Here is a 19,223-nt window from a genome sequence, read left to right as displayed (position 1 = left end):
CAGAGCGAAAAGCGATTGCGTTTTTTCACCTTTTGTGCGATCGTGTTTTTGTGTCGATTTTTGTCGATTTTGTGCGATATGAATTAAACGTCTTTGAAACAGCTGTGAAACGTCTTTCCACAACCCTTCCGTAACCGATTGGAGCAGTTTATTGCCGCACAAAATGGCATTTTAACAGTTGTCTGGCTTTTAAAATCTGGGACACGTTCAAAACAAACGAGATCCGCGAAGCGAGTCGGTGGAGTCATGCTAACCAAGATGGCGACACGGAGCCTACACTTTTTACGGAGTATGAGCGTTCTATATATTTTCAATTCAGTGCGCCAGACTCGCTCACGTACTTGATTTTTGGCATAGACATGGCCATTGGGCCTGGGAAGGACATTGCCTACCTAAAAATGACCTCCGATGACGAGATCCATATTTTTTATTCATATTTAACTTAGCGCATTTCAGCGAGGAACATTATACACTGAATCTCAGCCTGTGCTGCAACGTCATTGTTGACTGGCCCTCCCCTTCCCCCTCTCCTCCCCTTCCCTCCCCCCTCCACTTCCCTCCCCTCCCTTCCCACCCCACCCCCTTCCCTCCCCTCCCTCCTCTCCTCCCCATTCCCCTCCCTTCCCCCTCCCCTCCTCCCCGTTCCCTTCCCCTCCCCTTCCCCCTCCCCCCGTTCCCCTCCCCTCCCCCGCCCGGCAATGCTGGGTACTTCTGCTCGTAAATAATACAGTCCAATAAATTATACTTTCCCTGGGGAGGATTAGAGGTAAAGAGAGCAATTTATCAACAAAATTGACAAAACATTGCATATTGGAATGGGAGCATCATAACTTTAATAGCAGGATAAGGTGATCACAAACACCCCCACCCCCAAAAGGAGGGTAAGGCAATCTCTAGCACCCACCCGCCTCCCCCCGCTGCTCCCCCGACAGAAGGGAAAGGCGATCTCCAGCACCCCCACCCCCCAACAGGAGGGTAAGGTGATCACTAGCAACCCCAACAGGAGGGTGAGGGGGTAAGGCAATCTCCAGCACCTTTACCCCCTCCCTCCCACCCCACCGCTCCCCTGACAGGAGGGTAAGGCGATCTCCAGCACCCCCACCCCCGACAGGAGGGTAAGGCGATCACTAGCACCCCCAACAGGAGGGTAAGGCAATCAACAGCAACTCCCATGCCCCCCACCCCCAACATGTGGGTATGGAGTTCTCTAGCACCCCCAACAGTGTCTAGCACTCCCTCCCCAAAAAAGGAGGGTATGGCAAACTCTAGCACCTCCACTCTCCTGACAGAAGGGTAAAGCGATCACGAGCACTCCCGCCCCCCAATAGGAGGATAAGGTGATATCTAGCACCCCCCCCCCCTTCCCTAAAAAAAGGCAGGTAAGGCAATCACTAGAGCACCCCGACCCCCCTCACCCACCAACATGAGGATAAGGCAATCTCCAGCACCCCCATCCCCCGACAGGAGGGTAAGGCAACCTCTAACCCACCCCCTCCCCAACAAAATCTATCTGTGGAACCCCCCACACTCCCATCCACGTAACAATAATAACTACTTAGATGAATTTCAAGACAAAAATTTGAAGTTAAATAATTGAGAATTCATTGTTAATCTGCTTAAGATTTCCTGCAACTTCAAATCAACAATCAGGTTCCAAAATTCACAGATATTGTTATGTTTATGGGGGGGGGGGGGGGTAGGCAATGCAATACCTTAGTCCAGGTAGAATTGTATAAGATAGTGTGCTCTGAATGTCACAATGAAGAAGATGAACCCCCTGTACCTAAGTGGGGACCCATTAGACCGGATGTCGTGTACGAGTGTATCTTTGTCCCCATGACGAGAGGTGGGGTTATGTTAATTAGTTAGGGATTAAAGGTAAATCCCCTGTATGTAAATTGCCTCTGTGATTTCTCCTCTGTTCCTTATGACACACACCACATCCACCATGCACTACACACTTTTTTTTTTTTTTTTTTTTTTTTTTTTTGTATACTGAATCGAGGCTCGTGAAAGAGCTAACATTTACTTCACAAACAAATCAACCAGACAAACAAAATATATAAAAAGCGGGAGCGGAAAACAAGATGGGGAGAGAAGGTGAAGCACACAAACACAACATTTGAGAGCAGGGAGATGTGTGGAAGGGAGAGGGCTTGGGGGGAGGAGGCATGGGAAGGGGGGGGGGGGGGGGTGGAGGGAGAAGTATAAAACACAAGGACACCAATGACTTCCAGGACAGAAGTTGGTATTTCAAAAAAGTGGAATTGGGGTGAAATTAGCGGGGGTAGAAAAGATCAAGGTTTTGGATGGGGGAAGATAAGAGATGGTGGTGAACAGCTGTTTTAAAGACCTGGAGGGTGGAGTGGGATTGAAGAGAGTGAGGGAGTTTGTTCCAGAGGCGGGAGAAAAGAGGAATGAAGGAGCGAAGGTGAGCAGAGAGTCTTGATTTTGGCAGTTTGACCATAAGAGGGTTGCAGGCAGATCTTGTGCGACCTGTAGGAATATTTGCGGGACAGAGCCCAGAGAGAGCTGGGGGGGCAAGGCCAGAGAGGAGTCGGTAGAAGATGGAAAGACCACCAACCTGCCTGCGGTGAGTGAGTGAGAGGCCCTTGGAGTTAGCTTCATCGCGGGAGATTCCAATGATTCTGAATGCTTTGGTTTCAACAGCGTGAAGACGAGCTAGGTGTGAGGCAGGAGCACCAGCCCAGAGGGGAGAGCAGTATTCCATTGAGCTGCGGATGAAAGCCTTGTATGTGGTGAGGAGCTCAGGTGTGCCAAGGAAGGACTTCGCACGACGGAGGATGCCCAGTCGGCGACTGGCTTTGGAGGCCAGATTTGAAATGTGGTTTTCCCAGGAAAGATCATGGCAGATAGTGAGACCCAAAAGCTTGAGTGACAGAACTTCTTGGAGAGGATTATTCAGAAAGTGGATGGGAGGGTTGTCCAGTCGGTCTTTTCGGAGAGACATCGTAAGAGTGTGAGATTTGTCAGGATTGAAAGACATGTTCCACTTGTTTGCCCAGTCTGTGATTTTGTCCAGGTCTGCAGAGAGTGAGGAGGCAGCAGACTGCCGATCTGAGGGATGAAGAATGGAGCGACAGAGAGTAGAGTCATCAGCAAAGAGATACAGAGGATTTTCAAGAGAGTCAGAGAGATCATTGATGAAGACCAGAAAAAGGACAGGGCCTAGAACACTGCCTTGTGGAACTCCAGCCTGAACAGGAAGAGGAGATGAGAGAAACCCATTCAGGGCCACACGTTGACTTCGACTAGAGAGGAAGTCCGCCAGCCATGCGTGGAGATTTCCATGGATACCAAAAGAGGAGAGTTTGGTGAGCAGAGCGGGGTGCCAGACCGTATCGAAGGCACGTGATATGTCAAGGGAGACTGCTCTAATTTCCTGTTTGGCATTGAGGACCTCCATCCATTGTTGAGAAAGCAGAAGCAGCATGTCCAGAGTAGAGTGTCCAGGTCTGAAACCAAATTGATGATCAGAGATCAAGCCATTGGAGAAGAGGAAAGATTTCATATCTGAAGCAATGATGGATTCCATGACTTTGCTGATAATTGGGAGAAGGCTGATTGGTCTGTAGTTGCTGGGATCTGTTTTTGCACCTTGTTTGTGCAAAGCGGTGATGTTGGCAGATTTCCAAGCAGATGGAAGATGACCTTGAGCAAAAGAGAGGGTGAAGAGAACAGAGAGAGGGAGTGAAAGAGCGGAAGAACAGGATTTTAGGACCCGTGGGCTGATGCCGTCAGGTCCAGTTGCAGAATCCGAGTCGAGGGTTGACAGAAACTTTTCCACCTTGTCAGGAGGAAAGGACACAGAGTCCAGGAGCAGCTGGGTATGACTGGGTACGGTGGGTACAGAGAGGGATGGGTTTGGGACACAAGATTTAGAGGCAAACACAGAGTTGAGGCATTCAGCTTTTTCACGTGCGGAGTCAGCCGTGTGGCCATTTGAGGTGAGGGAGGGGATGGAGGGGGAACAAACACCAGAAACAGATTTGACCAGACGCCACCAGGATTTGGAAGAGGGAGACAGATAAGAGAGTTCGGTCCTGAGAACAGAGAGATATTGTTTCCTGGCTCTCCTGAGGGTGGACACACACTTGTTTCGGGCTTTGTGAAAGGAAATGAGATTTCCTTCCGTTGGATTTGCTTTCCAGGAGACGAAAGCAAGTTGTTTCTGGGCAATAGCCTCACCACAAGATTCCGTGTACCATGGACGGGAGGAAGGGTATGACAACAGAAGACGAGATGGGATAAATCTGTGCATGAGAGAGAGCAGTTTGCTTTGGAAGAATTCCCAGGAAGAATTTATGTCAGAGGCAATAGAGATGGGAGACCAGTCCAGATGATTGATGGCTGCTTGAAGACCGTGCCAGTTGGCCTTATTGAAATGCCAGACTCGTCGACGCTGAGGAGGCTCTCTGAGAATGGTCAGAGAGATGTCCACTTTAACAAGCACATGATCAGAAGAGCCGATTGGAGCAGAAGAAGAGCAGCAGACATTTTCAGGGAAGTTAGTCATAACCAAGTCCAGAAGAGAAGATGCTCCGTTGACTGAAATCCGGGTCGGGAAATTGACAGTTTGTGTCAGTCCCAGTGAGTCACAGAAGTCCTTTGCTGAAGAGCCATGGCTGGTGAGAGAGGTACCCACACCCAGCCAACTGGCATGGTGACAGTTGAAATCACCACATATGAGGAAGAGAGAGTTGGGATGGGTAGATAGAAGTTGGTCCATATTCTCAGACAGCGAGATGTAGATGGAGTCATCACTGTTTGGTGGACGGTACAACACACATATGAACAAAAGGTGGGAGCGAAGGGGAAGCCGTAGCCAAAGGTATTCCTGGGGGTGAGGTGGAGAGAGGGCAGTGCAGGGCGAGTGAGGAAGAGAGTTTTTTATAAAGATAGCAACCCCACCTCCAGGACGAGGCTCAGGTCTATCATACCGGAGTAGGGAGTAACCTGGGAGAGATACCAAGGAATCAGAGACATCATGAAGGAGGAAAGTTTCTGTTAAGCAGATCACGTCTGGTTTGTCAGAAGCAACCTGTATGGAGAGATCAGACATGTTTGAGCGAAGGCCCCGGATGTTTGAGGTCCATACTGTTAAGGAAGAGGAAGGGGGAGCATCGGATACAGAACAGGGGGGGGGAGCGGTAGGGTAAGATGTGGAAGAGGAGGAAGAAGTAGGGAGAGCTGTTGAAGGTGTGTCAGAGATTACAGAATAGCGCGGAGAAAGGGAAGGATGGGGCAGACAAAAGGTTTGATGGTGATTGGGAGAGGCGCAGTGAGGTGTTATTTGACGAGGGGGAAGAGCGAGGCAGAAGGTTGAGGGAGATGAAGGTGAAAGTTGGAAGGGGGAAGAAGCGGGGAGGACGCTTTGAGGGGGAGGGGTGAGAGGGGAGTCTAGGAGGGGAGGAGCGAGGGAGAGTCTCGGAGGGGAGGGGTGTGGGGGGAGATTTGAAAGGAAAGGGTGATTGGGAAGATTTGGAGGGGAGGGGCAAGGGGGAAGATTTGAAAGAGATGGGTGATGGGGATGGTTTGGAGGGGATGGGCAAGGGGGTAGATTTAGAGGGGAGGGGTGATGGGAAATGGGATTTTGGGGTGATGGGATTTTGAAAAATGTACGATTAATGGGAAACGAACATTTATTGCAAAATGAGTTTCTTGAGACATTCGAGTCAAAAATACGTTTGAGGACGCTGGAGGGAGGATGGAGTGCTGGAGAATTTAGGGAATGAATGAAAGATGCACTATAAGAGATGGAATTTTTTTTTGGAATGAATGGATTTGGTGAGCAAGTCGAAAGCATCCTTTTATAGAAGAAGAAGAAAAAGGTGTTATAGAAAATGACAGAATACGGGTCTTCAGGGTTCAGATGAGACATTTTTTAACAACGTGATCACAAACAGCGTGGTCGAAGAATGAACGAACGAACAACTAAGAACGAATAAACGAATAAAAACGGAAGGAAATATTTTTGGGTTTTTTTTTTTTTTGAGATTTTAAAACAAGGAAGTATGGGATGAAAAGACCGTGAAAACAGAGACCGGAAAAAAGTTTCAGCGTGATCGGAGAACCGCTGAGACAAAAACAAAGCCTAAAGCCAAGGTTGGACACAGTAGCCTAGTACTACACTTAGGCCTCAGAATACACGATGAGAAAGACCGACGATTCTGTACACAGGTACAAAAAACCAACGCCAAGAATACTATTAAAGACACCCCAATAGGTACATACAAGACCAGTTTCGACAAAAACACAATTGTGAAAAGTTACTTAACTTCGAAAGCGAGCGTGCATGGACAGCTTTGAAGAGACGAGACCTCCAATCTTGCGCATGCGCAGAACCTAAAAAATAACACTAAATAAAAGTAACAGGAAACAGGACATTCATTGAGCACCGCCAATGATGCCACCGGCCGGGACATCACAAAGTTCGGCAAGTGACCGTGAGGCCACGCCCCGAAGAATGATTTGTCAGGACGGCCGTAGAGCGATGAGATGGCACTCGCTGATAGGAGCGTGCGCGGACCTTGTCAGATGACGTAAGAGCCCTGGGAACAAAAGACTTGGGTCCCGAGATTTTCCTTCTTCTTGGTTCTGGATTTCATAACGAACTGTCGCCTATACAGCTCTTGCGCCAGGGACATTGAAAGTGAATTTTAAAAAAACCACCTTTAGAGGCCATTTTTCCCCGCAAAGCGGGGGTTGGCCTTTTTCGGGAACCGTGGTTGTTGTTGTTTTTTGGTCCCCTTTTTGAAGTAATGTTTTACGGCCGGATGCCCTTCCTGACGCCAACCCTTTTTGCCGCCTTTAACAACAAACAGGGAATTACCAGTGAACTGGTACTCAATTAGCCAACCTCGGAAGGATGACAGGCTGAGTCAACCCCCCTGGCATTAATTCAGCGATCGACCGGGATTCGAACCCAGGATCCTAGGATCCTAAGCCGGCACCCTAGCCTCTAGCCCAACACCAGGGACTAAAGTGAATGATCGCAGATATTCTCTTCTTCTTGGTCCGGGCTATTGAAGATGCAGACGCGTTTTGCTCTTGCGCCAGGACATTGAAAGCGAACGGTCGCAGATACGACTCTCTTGCGTTGGGGCTGCCATCACGAGCAATCAAAGTTATACCTCTTGCGCTGGGTTTGATTATGAACAGTTGCACTTCCCTGTCGCCCTTGGAGTTCGGGCTCGCTCTTGGCGGTGGCATTCGCATTCCACACTCTGTTCCTGACTTTGTGGATGTGATTGCGAGCGGACGCATCCTGTCCTTGGTTCGTTGGTGCTGACTTCACGACGGCTGGGGGTGGCTGAGAGGCTTTGGAGCGTTGTGGAACACGGGACGAGGGCGGAACGAGGCCCTGCTCGTTTCACGTTTACGGTTGGCGGGGGAACGGACTTCGCGTCAGGACATGTGTTTCCCGCGCAGGGAGGCGGGACCTTCGACAGCCCCGGGCGGTCACGGACACCAGGCGGGGTGCAGGCAAACGCACCTCACAAACAATACGCATTATTTTCACATTTATTTTATCATCCCCTTGTGTTGTATACGAGTCTGATGGGGCGCTCCATTTAGGAATCTTGGTTTTATTGTGCATTTCTTTGTCCCTGGCATTATTTTTTTATCAAACATGTTTTATTGTTGCATTCGAAATCCGTGTTGGTTTGAGTTGATTACCAGGGTCGAAGACGTCCAGTGGGATCCGTACAGGTAAGAACTTCACTACCCTTCGCTGCCCTCATCCCCCGCGCGTATTCACACTGCCATTGGATTGAATGCCTCGAAGTGTAAAGCTCGATCGGCTACCCGTTACCTTGGAGGATCTTAATCCCCGGGAACACAACAATATGAATGACAAATGAGGGTACAAAGCAAAGCAAATCTTCTGTTAACAGTTTCCACAGCAATGAGTCTTTACATTCAAATTGAGCACTAAATTGAGAGATGGGCAATGAAGAAGCTAGGAGTGGAGGAATGGTTGATCAGAGTAGTGATGGCAATGTACAAAAGAGCGCGCACAGCTGTAAGGACGAAGGACGGGAACAGTGGTGAGTTTGAGGTGAAGGTGGGAGTGCATCAGGGGTCGGTACTAAGTCCACTACTATTTGTAGCTATGATGGAGGTGCTGGCTCAGAACGTAAAGGATGGTTTACCATGGGAATTGCTGGATGCAGATACATTGCGGTGTTGATTGCGGAAAGTATGGATGGACTGAAGGAAAAGATGAACAAGTGGAAGGAATGTATGGAGACAAAAGGTCTGAAGGTGAATATCGGAAAGACGAAGGTGATGGCAAGTGGTAAAGCATGTGGTGAGGTGGAAAGAACTGGGAAGTGTCCCTGTGCTGTGTGCAGGAAGGGTGTCGGAGTGAACTCCATTCAATGTACAATGTGCGCTGAGTGGGTTCATCAAAAATGTAGTGGTTGAGAGGGTCATTAACCAGTGTGGCAGCTACATTCAAATGTAAGGTGTGCACAGAGGGAGCTGCAGATGAAGGAAATGTTGAGTTGGATCTTGGAGACGGCGTGAAGCTGGAAGGTGTGAAAACATTTTGCTACCTCGGAGACATGCTGAATGGAGAAGGTGGATCAGACTCGGCAACGGTTGCTAGAGTGAGATGTGCATGGAAGAAGTTTCGGGAACTGAGTGGCGTGCTGATAAGGAGGGGAGTGTCGTTGAAGCTGAAGGGAAAGGTGTATGCTGCATGTGTGAGAAGTGTTATGATTTATGGGAGCGAGACATGGGTAATGAACGTAGAGCAGCAACGAAGGTTGGAAAGGGTGGAAATGCGAATGGTTCGATGGATGTGCGGAGTATCGTTGAGAGAGAGGAAGACAAATGATGAATTGCGAAAAATGATGGGAATAGAGCCTGTGATTGATGTTGTGAAGAGGAACAGGTTGAGATGGTTTGGTCATGTGTTGAGGAAGGATGAAAGTGACTGGTTGAGAAGAGTGATGGAAATGAATGTAGAAGGAAGTAGAGGACGGGGAAGACCGAGAAAGACTTGGCTAAAGATGGTGGAAGAAGAAATGCGGGCAAGGGGGTTAACAAGGAGAGATGCAGAAAATAGGGCAAGATGGAGAAGATTGTCATGGGGACCGCAAGGCTAACCCCCGCTCTAGCAGGGAAAATGGCCTTAAAATACATGTTGTTGTTGTTGTTGAGCACTAAATGAACATAGCTAATCTTAAACAACACTTAAAAAGAACTGTGGGCAATTTTATCGAACTAAGAGTCCCTTCAACTCAAACAGTCTCCTTGGTTATAAACTGATATATACAGATACGGTAGTTTTATGATTTTTGACACATGCCTGCTCTCATGTACAAGTTGAACCCTCTTTGTCTCTTTCACAATAGTTTCATGGAACTTCCTCTTTGACAGAGGAACCTTGGTCGAAACCACTACACCACATGATGTATGTTTTTTCTTTTTCTTTCAACGCTTTTACTTATTTCAGGTCCTGGCTTATGCGATTTGCCAGACGCAGGTTTTTGCATGAGATAGTATTCACTATCTTATGGTCCGCTCACCATGGCCAACTTTGGCTCAGAATGCTAAAACATCTCAACATATGTCATGCCCTTAGCTTAGACAATAGCCCATACTTAACTGTCTGCATAGCAATGTATTGTTGGGGATTTGGGAATTGTGTGTAATTTGATGTAAATTTTCCCCTTTTGTATGCTGTAAATCTTGTAAATATCACCCTCCAATTGTCAAAGATCAAAGGTCATCCGTAGTTAGGCCATCGCACACATGTAGCAAATCATAGATTCCCTCAGTAGTTATGTCCTTAGTAAATGTCAGTATAATGCTCTGTGGTCCACTAATTCATTGATGAAATAAGATAGATCCCCTTTCATATTCAAAAGCTTCCATTGCCAACTGCATTTGGGCGGTTGTCTGCAATTGCCGCCATTGAGCATGTGCTCTGTTCGGGGAAGAAAGGCGTGGCACCTCATCGTCATCAAAAGTTTGAGTCAGAGAGCCCTTAACCACCAATCAGCACCGCGGTGAGCGAACCGGTAGGCGTGCCCTCGTAGCCTGCGGCTTGATTCCGGGGAGGGCAATAAAAGGAGGTGTGAGGCACTGCTTCGAGAGATGCGTCAGAGAGAGAACCCGCCATGCAACGCCCCCACGAGAGAGAAGGCAGATGAACCGGTGGAGAGCACGCGGCGCATGAACCAGAGGAATCCCTGAAAGGGCACGCGACGCAGCGGCACGCAGCAGCTTCAGCCACAACAGCTTCGGGTTTCACTTTCAACGGCAGTATCGACCGTGGCCGCGAAGGAACGCGCCGTGCGAGACCGATCAAGAGTGCAGCGGCTGCTCCCTCCCGGCCCGACCGTGCTTCGGTCCGAGCTGAACCTTCCTCTCCCTCCAGCCAATCCACTCTGCAATTCCCCATTCGTGTAAGTCTGATTGTTCGTCTGTCTTTCATGTTGTCTTGGGGTTTATAAGTAAGACTGTATAGTCAAGTTAATCATTGCACTATGTCTCCTGCTCCTTCCATTGCCTTGTAAATTGCATTTCCTTTCCCTTCTGCTTAGTTGTGTGTAAATAATAATAAATCCTGTTATTCCCTACTTTGTCTTTTTCTTCTTCATGCTCGTTTGGTCGCTTTAGAGGTTTCCCCATTGAGTATATGTGGCGCGATTTTGGCCAACGTTTAAGGATCGGGTCTAGTTCTTGTTAATAGTTCGTGCCGCGGTTGCTAAAACCGCTCGGCAATTAACATCTGTCCGCGGTCGCGAACGGGGTTGTGCACCTGCCTTTCCGGAGGGAGCTGTGCAGCGTCAGGGACCACGTCGGTCAGTTATAGACGAGGGGATTAATCCCCCCTCGATAAGGGGAACAGAGGCCGACGTTGGGTTCCGTAACAGTATGTTTGTTTCTCATGTTTGGGAATGTATCCTCATGTTTGGGAATATATCATCCAATATGTTCTCCAAGATGTCAAAAACTTGTACCCTCCGACATAGGACCACAGGGGAGTATGGGGTTGCCAACACTTGTGAGAAATGGATAGATATCTCCTACCTTTCCCCATTCTAGCCCGTCACAGGTCCAACTTCGGATCTTGGAAGGCAAGTGGTCTAGGCAAGCTGTCATCAATGCTGTATGCTCTGACTTTTATATTATAGTCATCCACATCCTCATCCTTGATCAAGTTGGTGGCCAGTGTTGGTAGTTTGTTCAGGTCGTACTGTGTGGTCTCATGCTGCCTCACAACAGGAACAAAGGCTGACATGGCTTTGAGTAGATTGTTGTTGATCGGCATCTTTGACAACAAGGAGATGCTGCATCGGATGTAAGCTTCTTTAATTTTCTCCATGAATGTTTTGACTGTCTTGCCCTTGCCGTAGCTTGACAAGATGCCACATTGTCTGACTTCCAGTGAAGATACTTCTCCAGGAAATATGACTGCTGGTGTCTGATACTTGAAGGTTAACCAGTTTATTTGGTGTGAGTGAGCCTCTTCAAAACCCCAGGATTGATAAGAATACAGAGAAACTCTGTGGCCAGCTGTTTCTGCTCATCATGTAGCTTGTCGGTCTTGCTTTCCTTTGACTGAAACATAACATATTCCTTCAGGTGATGAAGTACTGCTGTGAATAGCTGCATGATTAGACAAGTTTTAGTTCTCTGGTAACGATTTTCTCCATTCTCCATCTTTTCCTTCGCTGGTCATCCACTTTTGAAGTATGGGATAAATTATTGAATTACCTCCGCCACCAAAGGTGGATGGAGGTTATGTTTTCACCCCAGTCTGTATATCTGTTTGTTTGTTTGTGAACAGAACATCTCAAAAAGTTGTGGACGGATTCAGACGAAATTTGCTGGATAGGTTGGGTTTGTGACACGGACGAAATTATTAGATTTTGGTGAAGATCCAAATCCGGATCTGGATATGAGATTAAAAAAATTAATTCAAGTAATCCTTGACCATTGAGAGATGGGGCCAAAAACGATATATAGTGCAATTTTTCAAAAACGTTGTGGACGAGTTATAACAAAACTAGGGGGATCAGTTGGTTAGGTGACAAAAACAAAGACGATTCGATGTCCGTTAAGGTCCGGATGCAGATCCAGTCTATCAGTGGGATACAAAACGTAAACTGTTCAGCCTGGCGGTGGTTTGCACTCTGCCGAGTGCTGTTCTAGTTTCCATCCTGATTTTTCACTGACATTATCATTTATATAAATATCTTCTGCAGTGTCCTTGTAGGTATCAGTATGAGTTTTGTCGAGAAATTGTATAATGAAGATGGCATAAGTATCAAAGAGTCAGATTGTATCAACATATACATCGCACACTGACAACTACCTGCCAGAAATGTAGCAGTGTAGTACTGTATATTAGATATCACTAAGAATGGCACAGATTGCCTGCAAGAGTGAAGATAACACATCAAACCTTCAACATGGTATTTAACTGAATCAAAATGTATTCGTAGCAATGTGAGCACGATGACATTTATCACCGTGAAGAGAAAACAAATTCAGTTTATCACAGAAAATAAATGCAGAGCTCTCTTGTTTCCATTCCAGTTTTCGATACTCACATTACAGCACTTTTTTTTTTCTTTCTTTTTTTGTATACAGAGTCGAGGCTCGTGAAAGAGCTAACATTTATCAAACAAACAAATCAAACAAACAAGCAAAAAAAGTATATAAAAAGGGGATGCGGTCTACAAGATGGGCAGAGAAGGGGAGGAAGCACACAAACACAACATTTGAGAGCAGGGACATCAGAAGATGTGTGGGAGGGAGAGGGCCTGGGGGGAGGCAGGATAGGTATAAAACGCAAGGACACCAAGGACTTCCAGGAAAGCAGTCAAAAGTCACCTCAAAAAAGTGGATTTGGGGTGAAATTAGCAGGGGTAGAAAAGATCAAGGTTTTGGATTGGGGAAGATAAGAGATGGTGGTGAACAGCCGTTTTAAAGACCTGGAGGGAGGAGTGGGATTGAAGAGAGTGAGGGAGTTTGTTCCAGAGGTGGGAGAAAAGAGGAATGAAGGAGTGAAGGTGAGCAGAGAGTCTTGATTTTGGCAGTTTAACCATAAGAGGGTTGCAGGCAGATCTTGTGCGACCTGTAGGAATATTTGGGGGACAGAGCCCAGAGAGAGCTGGGGGAGCAAGTCCGGAGAGGAGTCGGTAGAAGACGGAAAGACCACCAACCTGCCTGCGGTGAGTAAGTGAAAGGCCCTCGGAGATAGCGTCATTGCGGGAGATTCCAATGATTCTGAACGCTTTGGTTTCAACAGCGTGAAGATGAGCTAGGTGTGAGGCAGGAGCACCAGCCCAGAGGGGAGGGCAGTACTCCATTGAGCTGCAGATGAATGCCTTGTATGTGGTGAGGAGCTCAGGTGTGCCAAGGAAGGACTTCGCACGACGGAGGATGCCCAGTCGGCGACTGGCTTTGGCGGCCAGCTTGGAAATGTGGTTTTCCCAGGAAAGATCATGGCAGATAGTGAGACCCAAAAGCTTGAGTGACAGAACTTCTTGGAGAGGATTATTCAGAAAGTAGATGGGAGGGTTGTCCAGTCGATCTTTTCGGAGAGACATCGTAAGAGTGTGAGATTTGTCAGGATTGAAAGACATGTTGCACTTGTTTGCCCAGTCTGTGATTTTGTCCAGGTCTGCAGAGAGTGAGGAGGCTGCAGACTGCCGATCTGAGGGATGAGGAATGGAGCGGCAGAGAGTGGAGTCATCAGCAAAGAGATAGAGAGGATTTTCAAGAGAGTCAGAGAGATCATTGATGAAGACCAGAAAAAGCACAGGGCCCAGAACACTGCCTTGGGGAACTCCAGCCTGAACAGGAAGAGGAGATGAGAGAAACCCATTCAGGGCCACACGTTGACTACGACTAGAGAGGAAGTCCGCCAGCCATGCGTGGAGATTTCCATGGATACCAAAGGAGGAGGGTTTGGTGAGCAGAGCGGGGTGCCAGACCGTATCGAAGGCACGTGATATGTCGAGGGAGACAGCTCTAATTTCCTGTTTGGCATTGAGGACCTCCATCCATTGTTGAGATAGCAGAAGCAGCATGTCCAGAGTAGAGTGACCTGGTCTGAAACCAAATTGATGATCAGAGATCAAGCCATTGGAGAAGAGGAAAGATTTCATATCCGAAGCAATGATGGATTCCATGACTTTGCTGATAATTGGGAGAAGGCTGATTGGTCTGTAGTTGCTAGGATCTGTTTTTGCACCTTTTTTGTGCAAAGCGGTGATGTTGGCTGATTTCCAAGCAGATGGCAGTTGACCTTGAGCAAAAGAGAGGGTGAAGAGAACAGACAGAGGGAGTGAAAGAGCGGAAGAACAGGATTTTAGGACCCGTGGGCTGATGCCGTCAGGTCCAGTTGCAGAATCAGAGTCGAGGGTTGACAGAAACTTTTCCACCTTGTCAGGAGGAAAGGACACGGAGTCCAGGAGCAGCTGGGTACGACTGGGTATGGTGGGTACAGAGAGGGATGGGTTTGGGACACAAGATTTAGAGGCAAACACAGCGTTGAGGCATTCAGCTTTTTCACATGCGGAGTCAGCTGTGTAGCCGTTTGAGTTTAAGGGAGGGGATGGAGGGGGAACAAACACCACAAACAGATTTGACCAGACGCCACCAGGATTTGCAAGAGGGAGACAGATAAGAGAGTTCGGTCTTGAGAACGGAGAGATATTGTTTCCTGGCTCTCCTGAGGGTTGACACACACTTGTTTCGGGCTTTGTGAAAGGAAATGAGATTTCCTTCCGTTGGATTTGCTTTCCAGGAGACGAAGGCAAGTTGTTTCTGGGCAACAGCCTCACCACAAGATTCCGTGTACCATGGATGGGAGGAAGGGTATGACAACTGAAGACGAGATGGGATAAATCTGTGCATGAGAGAGAGCAATTTACTTTGGAAGAATTCCCAGGATGAGTTGATGTCAGAGGTGGTAGAGATGGGACACCAGTCCAGATGATTGATGGCTGCTTGAAGACCGTGCCAGTTGGCCTGAGTGAAATGCCAGACTCGTCGACGCTGAGCAGGCTCCCTGAGAATGGTCAGAGAGATGTCCACTTTAACAAGCACATGATCAGATGAGCCAATTGGAGCAGAAGAGCAGCAGACATTTTCAGGGAAGTTAGTCATAACCAAGTCCAGAAGAGAAGATGCTCCGTTGACTGAGATCCGGGTCGGGAAATTGACAGATTGTGTCAGTCCCAGTGAGTCGCAGAAGTCCTTTGCTGAGGAGCCATGGCTGGTGAGAGAGGTACCCACACACAGCCAACTGGCATGGTGACAATTGAAATCACCACATATGAGGAAGAGAGAGTTGGGATGAGTAGATAGAAGTTGGTCCATATTATCAGACAGCGAGATGTAGATGGAGTCATCACTGTTTGGTGGACGGTACAACACACATATGAACAAGATGGGAGCGAAGGGGAAGCCGTAGCCAGAGGTATTCCTGGGGGTGAGGTGGAGAGAGTGCAGTGCAGGGCGAGTGAGGAAGAGAGTTTTTGATAAAGATAGCAACCCCACCTCCAGGACGAGGATCACGTCTATCATACCGGAGGAGGGAGTAACCCGGGAGAGATACTAAGGAATCAGAGACATCATGAAGGAGGAAAGTTTCTGTTTAGCAGATCACGTCTGGTTTGTCAGAAGCAACCTGCATGGAGAGATCAGTTACGTTTGAACGAAGGCCCCGGATGTTTGAGGTCCATACCGTTAATGAAGAGGAAGGGGGAGCATCGGATACAGAACAGGGGGGAGGAGGGGTAGGGTAAGATGTGGAAGAGGTGGAAGAGGTAGGGAGAGCTGTTGAAGGTGTGTCAGAGATTTCAGAATAGCTCGGAGAAAGGGAAGGATGGGGTGGACAAAAGGTTTGATGGTGATTGGGTGAGGCACAATGAGGTGTTATTTGAGGAGGGGGAAGAGCGAGGCAGAAGGTTGGGGGAGATGGAGGTGAGAGTTGGAAGGGGGAAGAAGCGGGGAGGACGCTTTGAGTAGGGGGAGTGAGAGGGGGGAAATTGAGAAGAAATGAGGGTCGGGAGATTTGAAGGGGAGGGGCGAGGGGGGAGTTTAGGAGGGAAGGGACAAGGGGAGGGATTTGAAAGGGATGGGATATGGGGGAGATTTGATGGGGAGGGGTGAGGGGGGAGTCTAGGAGGGGAGGGGCGAGGGGGAGTCTTGGAGGGGAGGGGTGTGGGGGGAGTTTAGGAGGGAAGGGGCAAGGGGGGAGATTTGACAGGGATGGGTGATGGGGAGGATTTGGAGGGGAGGGGCAAGGGGGAAGATTTGAAACGGATGGGTGATGGGGAAGATTTGGAGGGGAGGGGTGATGGGGAAGATTTGGAGGGGAGGGGTTATGGGGAAGATTTGGAGGGGAGGGGTGAGATTGGATTTTAGAAAGTGTACGATTAATGGAAAACGAACATTTATTGCAAAATGAGTTTCTTGTGACCTTCGAGTCAAAAATACGTTTCAGGACGCTGGAGGGAGGATGGAGTGCAGGAGAGTTTAGGGAATGTAGAAAAGAGGCACTGTAAGAGATGGAATTTTTTGGGGGGATGAATAGACTTGGTGAGCAAGTCGAAAGCAACCTTTTAAAGAAGAAGAAGAAAAAGGTGTTATAATATACGACGGAATACAGAACTTGAGGGGAAAGTGTTAACATTTTAAGGTTTAACACTGAAAACTATCTGGGGAAATGGGCGAGAAACACGTGGTCGAAGAACGAACGAACGAATAAGAACGAATAAACGAATGAGAACAACGAATAAGAACAGAGAAGGCAATGTTTTTTTTGGTTTTTTGGGGTTTTTTTCATTGAGATTTTAAACAAGGAAGTGGGCTATGGGGTGAAAAGACTGGGAAAAGCAGAGAACGAAAGTTATTGGAGCACAAACGATGGACCACTGAGAGAAAAACAAAGCCTCAAGGTTGGACACTGTACAAGGCCTCAAAAGACACGACACAAATTAACACGATTTTCTATACAGGTATGAAAGATTTGCACCGAAAATCTTCCTCGGGACACACTATACGTACACACACCATAAAATAAATACAGTTATAACGAAAATACAAATGAGAACAATTACTTAACTTCGATTTTGATGGAGAGCGTGGACAGCTGCGAATAAACGAAACCTCGCCGGCAAGACCGGAAGCGGAAGTCAAGTGACATGCGGAAGTCACATGAGTGAGTCTATCAGATAAGACCAAGAACAAGACCAATAAATAATAAATTCCCAAGACCAATAAATGCCCAAGACCAAGGGCTTTAAGAAAACGGCAGGACTGAGTCCATCAGAAAAGTGTAGATTTTGCAATGTTGAAAACAAAAAGTACGAGTCACCTTCTCTCGGAATGTAAGAAAACTCATGTCAGAACAGCTGTACACACAAAGGCACAAAAAAGTAGGTAGAGCAATCCACTGGCACATCTGCAAAATTTAAATATCCAAGTTTCAGAAAACTCATGGAAACACGAACCAAAAGCAATCACTGAAAACAAGGAAGTCATTCTCACATACGACCTGATGATCCCATCTGGCACGACTATAGAAACCAAAGTATTGCAACCGGACATAGTACTGAAGTACGAAAAAAAAGAAAAGGCGGCATTGCTAATTGAGGTATCATCAGTACCCAGTGATTTTGGCCTAAACAATGCAGAAATCAAAAAAATGACCAAATATCAAGACCTCAAAATGAAGTCAAAGGATCGTGGAAGCTCAAGAGTGCCAAAATTGTACCAGTGATTTATTGGAGCAATGGGAATGCTAAAGAAGAACCTTACAGAGATCTTAAAAACCATCCCTAGAAACATTATTCTACAAACGAACGACAGTTGGAAGCTGACCGGGGCTCAATGGCGATCCTGATAGAGTCCTCGGAACAAAACATTGAGAACAAAACTTCAGTTTGGTCCATGAATCAGAATTCCTTTCCAAATAGGAGGTGGATACTTTGAGCCCTGGGAGGACTTTGTTCTACCTTCTTAAACCTGCATATGGAGATGACAAACAACAACACACACACACCCACACACACAGAGTTGATTTTATCCTGGTGATTGGTGGAACACTTACTGAGTAAAAGCAAGACCTTCTGCATCTCTCCCTGTCTTGCCGCAGTGTAGAGGTGCTTGGATGTGAATCGAAGTTTCTTTGGCCTATAATAATTTAAATGGCAAAAAATAAGGCAGCCACTTAAAATCAAGAATAAAACAGTGTGGAGACAAAAGCTGCAGAGAAATCGGAAGGGACCATTATAAACAGCCAATCCAAAAAAGTTCAGACAAAGAATTTGCTGTGTTCAAACCGTTTCTTATGTGGTCGTAGTTAGCTATTACCACATGTTCTACATCCTAAACAGAGGGATGTCTTGCTGACCTCTCCGTGTGCAATGTGAGAAGAGCCTGCTCCAGAACTTCCTTTCCTCCTGTTGCAAGAAGTCCAGAAGCCGAGATGCTGAGGCCATTCTTGAGTGCTGTCTCAGGAACAGAGGACTCAGCTATAGAAGGGTCAGGGGACTGAGGCTCTCCTGTGTTGCGAATACGAGCACTGCAATGTAAGAGGGCAGTCATAACATGTATCCAAAGCACAATTGAGGATACACTATTGTAAACATTTTTTGACAAAATAATTTGACCAAATAATCCAAATAATTTGAATAAGCAACGGTGGTCTAATTTCTCCAAGCACTGATTTGTTTGTTCTTCTTGCAGTCCATGGATTTTTAAACATTATTAAGTATCCTATCTAAGCCTGGTGTTGGCTAAGCGGTTAGGGTACTGGCTTGGGATCCGAGGATCCTGGGTTCGAATAACGGTCAAGCGTTGAATGAACCCCAAGGGTGTTGACTCAGCCTGTCATCCTTCCAAGGTTGGCAAATAGAGTACCAGCTTGCTGGGATGAACGTGCCGGTTTATGCCCCGGTTTAGAATTGGTACACTGTATCCCTGCATGTCATCAGAGGAGACTCAAGGGTTGGCATCAGGAAGGGCATCCAGCCATAAAAACATTGCCTCAAAAAGGGAACCATAATGATTGTCATGGGGCCCACAAGGCTAACCCCTGCTCTAGCAGGGAAAATGGCCTAAAAAAGGGAATTAAAAAAAAAAGTATTCTGTCTCCAACACCACATGACAAAACTGTCAATCTTTGTCCTTCCTTTACTTTTTCATGGTCCATGACTCAC

General features: G+C 47.3%; 1 protein-coding gene across 11 annotated transcripts in view; it reads right to left on the bottom strand.

Annotated features, from left to right (window-relative positions):
* The window catches only part of LOC137432743 (histone-lysine N-methyltransferase EHMT1), a 280,570-nt gene that overhangs the window by 96,625 nt on the left and 164,722 nt on the right, over positions 1-19,223 (bottom strand). For all 11 annotated transcript variants that reach the window (XM_068124901.2, XM_078783567.1, XM_078783569.1 and 8 more), the window contains 2 exons: positions 18,416-18,586; positions 18,113-18,195 (listed from right to left, as the gene is read on the bottom strand). In XM_068124901.2, the coding sequence (XP_067981002.1) occupies positions 18,113-18,195; positions 18,416-18,586 (254 nt within the window). The remainder of the gene's footprint in view (positions 1-18,112; positions 18,196-18,415; positions 18,587-19,223) is intronic.

Source organism: Myxine glutinosa, chromosome 8 (genome assembly GCF_964187855.1).
Source record: "Myxine glutinosa chromosome 8, kmMyxGlut1.1, whole genome shotgun sequence".
NCBI lineage: Eukaryota > Metazoa > Chordata > Myxini > Myxiniformes > Myxinidae > Myxine > Myxine glutinosa.
The sequence above is the reverse complement of the archived record's forward strand: the minus strand, read 5'-3'. Positions and strand labels throughout refer to the sequence as shown.